General features: G+C 53.7%; 1 protein-coding gene across 1 annotated transcript; it reads right to left on the bottom strand.

The window, feature by feature from the left end:
* On the bottom strand, positions 1-7,108 carry ZNF319 (zinc finger protein 319). The gene is made up of 2 exons (XM_043989829.1): positions 6,754-7,108; positions 1-3,928 (listed from the first exon to the last, which is right to left on the bottom strand). Exon 2 carries the CDS (start codon positions 3,633-3,635, stop codon positions 1,902-1,904), a length of 1,734 nt encoding a protein of 577 aa, XP_043845764.1. The 5' UTR covers positions 3,636-3,928; positions 6,754-7,108; the 3' UTR covers positions 1-1,901.
* Positions 7,109-9,731: the final 2,623 nt, after the last annotated feature.

Raw genomic sequence — 9,731 nt, 5'->3', positions numbered from 1 at the left:
TATAGAAGATCCAAAATGACATGAAATTAAACTATACAACTTTGTGAATATTAACAAACTGCTTTTAGAAAGCAGAATGAAAAAGAGCAGAGAGCAACTTTTGTAAGATCCGGTTCTGTCTCTTGAAGCAGCTGGAAGTACAAAGAGCTTAACAGTCAAGTGGGCAGGAGGAAGAGCCCCTCCCTGAGGGCTGGCCTGAAGTGGGGCTCAGGGAGAGGAGGAGGAGGAGGAGGAGGAGGAGGAGGAAGAGGAGGAGGAAGACTGTTTCCTTTTACACTCCTTAAAGCCGAGATCAAGAACAGCTCCGATGGACCCCTTGATCAAAATTCCTTCTAGTTCTCTTTCAAGGGCCAGGACCATGGACAGGAAGAATGGGAGTGAGGAGAGTGGGCTGTCGATTTAAAAACAAAACATTTAGTCTCTCTCCCGGGTTGCACCATGTTTTCTAGTATCCTCTTGGGGGCAAGAGTAGGCCCAGCTTGATCTCTGAGCACTCAGTCTGGATGGATGGTTTCTGCAGAGGAGCTGAGAGGCCGAACATACCACTAAGCATGCATGGGGGCAGCTCTGGCCACGTGGTTACCAGGCTGCTTATTTGTCTTTGCTCCATTTAAATACCTATTTCCCCTTCTTCTACTCCCTCGCCCTCCCCCCACCCCCAAGATGCAAAATGCCCCACCAGCAGCCAGAGTCAACTCCAGGAATCACCTCTCTGATCCAGGAAGTGTCCAGACATTGAATTAAACATCCTTGGTCATGTGACATCCGCAATAGGGGTTGCATCAGCTTAGACAAATAGGGCCACCCAGGTCATTGGCTATCGAATGCTCCTTTCTTGTCACAACTCAACAGAATCATTCACATGGAAAGGAAAGAAGGGGTCAAGTGCCAGAAGGACTACCCAGGGACAGTGCTCACTCCTAAGACCTCAACCAGACTCTCACTTGAAAGTTTGCCCTTCCCCGTACCCACAAACCTCCAAGACCAGAGATGGTCTTGCCAGTGAGGACAGGTTTTGAGTGAAGCTTAGCTCCCACCCATTCAATCTGACTAGAAGCTTCCTAACATTGTTATTTAAATAAGAAAAGGGCAGAACTGATGCCCTGCTAAAACAAAACAAAAGTGGCCGGTGATGTTCTCTGCCCTTTGATTTTTTCCTTATCACCTGCAGTGTCCACGTAGGCGGGTCATCAGACACAGTGGGCCTGCCTGCAAAGGTCTGCCACTCTAAGATGGCATAGTAGCAAGTGCTAGGGAACCCCACAAGGGCGGGAGATGAAGCTGCCCTTAAAATGGGGAAATTGATCTTTTAACTCTCACTACAAGGGAGTCTTCCTCCCCCAGCAAGAAAGGCCCTCGGTCCTTTGCCCCCAATGCTAAAGAGCCTTTGTCTTCTTTCCCACTTGAAACTGTTCATAGCTGGCGGCCCTGTGGGGACCCCAAAGGTCGGCCATCAGCCTCCTCCAGGGCCAACCTGTGCAGCCACCTGCTCTGTCTGCTTCTTCCTTCTAGAAGATCCATGCCATGGATCCCCTGCCTCTGGAACACTCCACGAACCCAGTGCCCCAGGGAAAGCAGCAGCACCACCAGCCCTGAGCAAGGACCATGTGGCCTTTTCAGGGCCACCTGACAGCTCTTCATGGCCCAGTTTCACTTCTGTTTAGGTTGGAAAAAGCCAGCCAGGGCCTAGCAGGCTGGTCTTCCACTTTTGGTGATGGGGAAGAGGAAAAAAACTGGTTTCTGATCTGGTGTGGCTCTGAATTTCTCTCACAGAGAGGGGGCCAACTGGCCCTCAAAGGGCCAGTGCCGCTAAAAGGCTGCAAACCCATTGCTGGGGAAGGGGGGGAAGCATGTTGAGGCCACGTGTGCCTGGGTTGGCTGGGCAGGAGGGGCAGCCGGCCTCAGGGCAGACAGGCGGCCACCTGGTAGGCCCCCTCAGCAGTGTGCTGGGTGGTGTGCTCCTGCAGCAGGCCCAGGTCCAGAAAGCGCTCCCCACACCACATGCACTTGTACTGCTGCTCTCGGGCGTGCACGCTGTGGTGCTTATTGAGGTGCTCACGCTGCTTGAAGGCCTTGTCGCAGGAGGGGCACTTGTAGGGCTTCTCGCCCGTGTGCACCCGCCGGTGCCGCTGCAGGTCCGAGGCGTACTTGAAGCGCTTGTCACAGTCGGGGCACTTGAGGGGCTTTTCTCGGGCTGGGTCACAGCGGTGCTGCACGAACTCCGAGGAGGAGAAGAAGCGGCGCTCGCAGAGTGTGCAGCGCAGGGGCTTCTCGGCGCAGTGGGCCAGCTGGTGCTTCTGCAGGGCTGAGGCGCGCTTGTAGGCCTTGGCGCAGACAGTACACTTGAAGGGGCGCTCGGCACTCTGGGCACACTTGTGCCGCAGCAGCTCTGACGACTGGTCAAAGCCCTTCTGGCAGACACCGCACTTGAAGATGCTTTCGAGGCTGTGCACGTGCTGGTGGTAGACCAGATGGCCAGGCTGAGCAAAGCCCTTCTCACACAGGGCACATTTGAAGGGTTCGGGTGAGGTACCAGGGGCCTTATGTGTGCGCCGGTGCCGCAAGAGCGCATACTGCTGCTTGAAGCTCATCTGGCACAGGTCGCACTGGAAGGGCCGCTCCTCACTGTGAGTGCGCTCGTGCTGCCGCAGGTCCGAGGGCCGCCGAAAGGCCTTCTGGCACTCGCCACAGCGGAAGGGCCGCTCTCCGCTGGGCGTGCAGGCGTGTTGCAGGAGCTCTGAGGACTCCCGGAAGTGCAGTTCACAGGCAGGGCACTTGAAGAGGTGCTCGCCTGAGTGTGCGTACATGTGGCGCACCAGGTGGGAGCGGTGCTTAAAGGTCTTCTCGCACACGGTGCACTTGTAAGGCCGCTCGGAGCTGTGCGTGCGCTTGTGGTGCACCAGGTGGGAGGACTGGCTGAAGCTCTTGTCACACAGTGTGCACTTGTAGGGCTTCTCGCCCGTGTGGATGCGCTCATGCCTCGACAGCTCCGACAGGTGCTTGAAGGGTTTCTGGCAGATGGAGCAGCTGTAGGGCTTCTCCACGGGCTCAGGCGCTGTGGCCGGCTGTGCCGGCTCCGCCTCGGGCGGCTTGTAGGTCTTCTCACAGATGGAGCACTTCATCACGCTACCGCTGTGCACATTGTGGTGCTGCGCCAGGGACGTCAGCAGTGAGAAGCCCATCTTGCACACCCCACACACGAAGGGCTTCTGCTCCACCTGGATACACTGGTGCTCCAGGAGGTCCGTGGCCTGGTGGAAGATCTTCAGGCACTGAGTGCACTGGAAGGATCGGTCGTGGCCGGGCAGGCACTGGTGCTCGTGGGGGCTCGACAGGTGGGTCAGATCGTGGCCACACACCCCACACTTGTGGGAGGGCTCCGCGGGAGCCTGCAAGGGGGGGTGCTGGTGGTGCTGCATGTTAGGGTCTGGCTGTAGGAGTATGCCGTAGACTGCGCAGCCCAAGGGATTCTCTGCTGCGCTTGGAGGGATCGAGTGCTCGGCCAGGGCCGGCGGAGGCTCAGCATGGTGCTGCTGCTGCTGCTGCTGCTGCTGCTGCTGCTGCTGCGGGGGAGGCGGGGGCTGCTGTGGGGGGGCCGGCGGGGGAGGTGGAGGCTGCTGCCAGCTTTCTGACATGCTTGGGAAGAGGAAACAGGGTTTGGACAGTAACGGCTTCAGTTTCCCGACTGAAGTGACTCAACACACAGAAAGAGCTGCCCTGTGTCAGGGGCAGAAGCCTTGGTCCAGAGCTGAATCTCTAAGACAACAGAGGCGCAGCAAAAAGTTCCTTCTGAAGCTAATTCTCAAGTCACTGACCGTAGGCCCAAAAACACTAGACAGTGTCTTGTGGTGGACTGGCAAACATTCCTAAATCAGTGGTGTGCCAAATGGGGTGAACAGGAAGAGCTGGGCTCCTACGATGAATTGTTCTGTAGGGAATAGAGAAAGCACAGTCAAATGACATGGACTACAGGAAATCAGAATATCATGGGGCGTCAGCTGCCTATCACTCTGCCTCCATCCATCTGACTACATGAGAAGAAAGTCTACCTAAGAATCACAACCTGTAGCAGGTACTAGAATCATCACATCAGGGGGGAGAGAGGAGCTCATGACTCAGTGAGGTCCACTCTCCTCATTGGCTACCCAATGAGCTCACTATAAAGCAGCTGCCTTGACATATGCCCTCATTTCACCATCCTCCCCAGAGTACACTGGCCTCCCTGCTGCTTCCTCTGCAACCCACATATTCCCTTTACACTTCCCTTGTGCCCTCTTAATCAGCTGTTTTACAAATGAAAGTCTGGGTGATTTGGCTACAATTCAGAAGTCCCTGTGTCTTTCTCCCTCCTCTCCTTCTTTACTGAGGGAGTCGTAAAGCCTTTGCTAGGGTCTGAGGAAGGAGCAGGTCTTTCAGTTCCATCTCCTAAAGATCTAAGGTCCAAGCTGCCTTTGCAATGATAATAGTGAAGACCTAAACTACAGGACAGAGAGAGAAGCTCCCTCAAAGGCAGCACGCTGCCGTGGACACTGGCTCTGTCAAATGAGAGCCTGCCTCTTGACTTCATGAGCTACCTATCCATAGTGTGGGACACTGGCTGGACCAAGCTGAAAATCCAGAAGGCTGGAGCCAAGGAGATGCTCTGTTTTAAATGAACACGTCTGCAAGGCACTTACTAGGTGAGGCTGCCCAGCCTCCTACGGTGGGGACTTCTCCTAGGAGCCTTGCTGTTCAGCCCTAGACCCCATGAGCCAACATCTAAAGTTCTAAGCCAATTCAATGCCTCGATCCTGTCCTCTCTAGGAAATAAATGGCCTGGGCCTTTCGAATTAACCCAAGACTTATAACAAACTAGAGCGGCTTCTGGCTTGGTGTGCCTCACGTTGGTGGAATAAAGAAGCAAACAGTCTATGAATTTGCTTCTTCAGCATAGGAAGGAAAATAGACTCCACAGCAAAACCCCCGGAAAGCAGCCCCCCATCCCAACACTAAATCTGTATGACTTGATGCAGTCTCCAAAAAGAAGCAGGAAATCTCAAGCCAAGACTAATGGTTAGCTCACCACTTTGTGGCAGTCTAAGGTAACAACCATGTGAGAGAAATTTCAAACGGGAAGAACATCACACAACAAGATGTAAACATCTTCCAATTTCCCACTCTTCTCTAGCTTCCATATTAACATATTATGCATTTTATAGTCCTGGGGTTTTTCCTCCCACTCAGTTCTGAAGGAAAAACACAACTTCCAACCTTCACTCTCATCTGTGGGTGGCCGTGGGGACACAGGATCGCAAATAGAAATCTTCTATGGAACGCAACCTTGCCTCCCTTAGTTAGATGCAAGAAGGCAGCAGCAAGCAGGGGCTTGGGGAGTGGGGAGGGAAGAGAAGAGTCGGACTAAAGGCCGGACCACCACTCACTCAAAACTCCAAAAACTTCCCAGGAAAGAAGAGAATTCAAGGAAGTCCCTAGCACAGGAAAGCCGGGATTCTGAGAGATCTGCTCCAACACAAACATTCTCCTCTATTCAACATCTTGGCTTTTCAGTCCGTCCTAACCTTGAGGTTACACATACCTCGCCCCCCCCCCCACACACACATTTAATAAGCAGCCAGTTGAGGATTTAACCCTGGGAATGCCCATGGCTGACTGGGTGTCTCTGAGCGTCGGGCAGGCTTCTATTTGCAGCCTTCTGAAAAGGTAAAACCCAGCCTCGCACCCAGCCTTCCAGAAGCCCTTTCTCCTTCCTTTGAATCCCGGTGAAAGCTGATCCCGCTCCCCAGCCCCCACGCCCTGCCCTGCCCAGCTGAGCTGCCACTCGGACAGAATCGAAAACAGGGGACAAGGAATTCAATAAGCACAGACAACAACGCTCCAAGAAGGCCCCCGGAGAAGGGGTCGGGTTTTGTTTTAAAGGAGGGAGCGGAGCTTTCCCACTGCCCTATTCACGCCACCCCCCCCCCAATGATCTGTCACAATAAACAGTGGGAGCCCGGGGCCTCCTCTCCCCCCGGGACCAGCCTCGGGTTTTCCTGCCTGGGTCCCTGGAGGGGGAAGGAGGGCAGATAACAAACCACAGCAGAAAAGGCTGCCAGGGGACACGGGAGAGGCTGCCTCCGGCCGCTGCCGCTTCCTCTCTGGCCGTGGGCAGCAGGAAGTTCCAGGGGCAGCGGCTGGGCTGGGGAAGGGGCGTAGGCAGGGCAGGGGAGGCAGGAGGCTGGGGGTGGGGGGATCTCCGGGAAAAGGAGGAGGGGGAAAGGGGGCACCGGGTGTGGAGGGACATGAGGGAAGGGGGCGTTTGAAGAAGGGGCCGAGAGATAAAGGAGATGAGAGCAGATGATGAGTGGGGAAGGGGCTGGGGAGAGAGGGGGAGATGATGGTTATGGAGAGGGGGTGAGTGGGGAAGGGGCTTGGGGGAGAGACGGGACGGGGCAGGAGATGGGGAGATAAGGGAGCTTGATTGAGGTTTCTCCAGGGGCGGGGTCTCCCTGGGGGCCGGGGGCCCTCCAAGACGGGGTCTCCATTGAGGCCAGGGTCTCTTGGGGGCCGGGGTCTCTTTCCCCGAAGCCCGGGGGGGCCGGGGTCTCCTCGGGACTAAGGTCTCCCAGGGCCTCTCCCCAGGTCCCAGGTCCCGGGTCCCGGGTCCCTGGGGGATCGGGGTCTTTCCGAGGCCCGGACCTCTTTCCGGGGGGCGGCCTGCGGCGCGGCGGAAGAGAAGGGGCTCCGGGTCCCGGGCTCCCCCCTCGGTCTCACCTGCGGCTCGTCTGGGGCCCGCCGGGGGTCCGGGGGTAGCTTTCCCCTTTCGCTCCCTCCCTCGCCGCCCTTTATTCCGGCTCCTCCCCCTCCTGGTCCTCGTCCTCGTCCTCCGCTGCCGGGTCGGAGCCGGAGCCGGGCCGGGCCAGGCCGGGGTCGGGGGCGCGGCCTGCGGGTCCCTCCCGATCCCCGGCCTCGAGTAGCAGCTGCGGCGGCGGCGTCGCGTACCGGGCGGGGCTCGGGGGCGGCAGCGGGTCCGGCGGGCTCCGGGCCGGGGGGCGGCGTCGGCAGGAGCGGGGGCGGGGGCGGAGGGCGAGGGCGAGCGTGCGAGGCGGGCGTGAGTGTGAGTGAGTGTGCAAGCCAGGGTGAGTGACGGGCGCGGGGCCGGCCGGGGCCGGGAGGCGGGGCCGCGGGGGTAGGAGGAGGAGGAGGAGGAGCGGGCGGCGAGCAGAGCAGCGAGGAGCACAGGAGGCGAGGCCGCCCCCTGCCGGGCGCCCGGCAGCGGCACAGGTCGCGGCGAGGAGGCGGGGCCTAGGCCAGGGCCGCCTCCGGGCCCACCCAAGGCCCCGCCCTCTCCGCAGAGCCGACTCCTGGGGAGAGAGGGAGGGAGGGCTTCTCCCCGCCCCCTCCTCTTCCGTGTGCACGTGGTCCTATCTGGGGTCGGATCCGGGCCGGGGCTTCCCAGCCACCCACACACCAAGTAAAACTCGTTTTCTTAGTTGCTTTTGCTCTGGACCGGTCGGTCAGTTACTGACCCCCCCACATCCCCAAGGTAGTTTCCCATAAAAGGCTCAGCAAAAGCACCTAAAAATCCTATTGTCCTCATCCCTGACACAGGAACTCTCCACTTGGGTGCTATTTCCCATTTTTGTACTTTGCTACTTGTAAATAGAAAGGACTTGGGTTTGGCCCACAGTCATTAGGAGCCAGCACTGACTGTCCTTTGTGTTTTTAGGATCATAGATTTAGGGCAGGAAGGGCCCTCAGAGGCACCTCATTTAGAGAAAAGGAACTCAGTCCCACAGCTAGCTTAATTGACTCCGGATCATAGAACCCTAAGCCTAGGGCTGGAAGGGACCTGCCTCAGAGACCATCTGGCCAGCCCCATCCTCATTTCCAGATAAGGAAACTGTAGAGTCAAGGTTGTAGCAGAGCTACGTGAGATTGGGACCTTGGGCTTTGGACTCCAATCAAGATCGATTTCTGCTTATGACACTTTGTTGCCTCTGATACCTTTTTTTTTTTTAACAGTATCATAGTTATTTTGTAGACTGCACTTTGAGCTTGGCTTTAACAAGGATTAGAGGCAGCTGGGTGGCATAGTGAATTATAGGTCTCTTAGCTGCTGTCTGCCTCAGTTTCCCCAACCATAAAATGAGAACAAGAATTACAGCACCTACCTGCCAGGGTTGTCTTAAAGACAGAATGAGATGGTATTTGTAAAGTGCTTTCCAAATTTTAAAGCACTATATAAATGCTAGCTATCATTCGCATGATTTTCTGAATTCTTCATCATGCTTCAAAGAACAATATTTCATGCACCACAACCTTGTTGCTGTAGCCCCAAATGTTGAGGACATAATTTCTTTCCAGCTTTTTGCTATGGTGTTTCGGTACTGTGGGCCTCCGTTACTGAAGTCCTTGGAGCAAAAACTCAGTAGTGGGATCAATAGATTGCTTTCCAGAAGGGTTCTACCAAGTCATCACAGCAAAGAATTATCATGGGATGGGATGTGGAAAGCTACAAGGAACCAAAGAGGTCACCTAGTCCAACCACCTAATTTCATAGTTCAGGCAACTGAGTTACTGTACCTATTTCCCTATACCAGTGTTGATTTTTTCCATCTTTTTAGGAACTACATACCAATTGGGCAATAAAGAATCAATCCCACTGTCTAGGTCCTGACCATTACGATCCCACCATCATCACCACACCAAAAAAATGCTGCTACCAAAATTCCCTTGGTTTTTCTTTAGCCTAGGAGAATGCCTATCTTGATGCTTGCCTCTGTTTAAATTCTAGTGATATGTTATGGTCAAAAGAAATTTTTGAAAATCAAATTCAGCAAACACTTAATATGCGCACAACTGCACACCCTGTGCTAGGCACTGGGAACATAAATACAAAATAAGATCAGGCAAATACAACTCAACACACAAAGAGAAAGAAAATAACAAGGGTTCAGAACTTAAGTTCTAAATTTCTACCCTCACCCTCCAAAGCCCTAAATCTCTGATTTGGGTCTAATATCAAGAGATATATGAAACTATCAAATATACAAGACCAAAAGCAATTCCTGACTAGATAAGTGGTTAAATGTTATGTATGCTGTTCTCAAAAAGGAATGTAAACTATAAACAACCATATATAAAAGAACGCTCCCAATCTCTAATAAAAATTAAGGAAAAGTGAAAACCAAAACCCTGAGGTTTCATTCAGCCCAAAACAGTCATAGTCAATGCTGGAGCAGCAATGGAAAGATGGGAATATTAGTGAATGGTTGGTGACGGTACAAATAATCAGTACAACCACTCTGGGTTATGTAAGGAAAGTTACTAGAATATTCATGCTCTTAACTTAGATATCCCATTGCTAGGCACATATTCTAAGGGAGTCAGTGACAAAAAGACACTCAAAAACCTTTCTAGCAGCACTTTTTTTGTTGTTAGTAAAGAACTAGAAAGTAGGGAATAGCTGAACAAGTCGTGGTACATAAATGTAATGGAATTTTATTGTGCTATAAAAATGGCTGAATATAATGAATACAGAGAAGCATGTAAGGACATATAGACTGATACAAAATACAATAGAAACAAGGCTGCACTAGGCTGCATATTATAAATGGAAACAGCAACAAAGCAATAGAAACTGAATGGTGCAAAATTATAATAGTCACGTTTGGTCCCAGGAAGAGACATTTAGAAGTTACTTTCCTGTTTCTTCGCAGGAGTGGTACATTATGGGTGTGGAATGGTAT

The sequence above is a fragment of the Dromiciops gliroides genome, chromosome 2, assembly GCF_019393635.1.
Source record: "Dromiciops gliroides isolate mDroGli1 chromosome 2, mDroGli1.pri, whole genome shotgun sequence".
Classification (NCBI taxonomy): domain Eukaryota; kingdom Metazoa; phylum Chordata; class Mammalia; order Microbiotheria; family Microbiotheriidae; genus Dromiciops; species Dromiciops gliroides.
The sequence above is the reverse complement of the archived record's forward strand: the minus strand, read 5'-3'. Positions and strand labels throughout refer to the sequence as shown.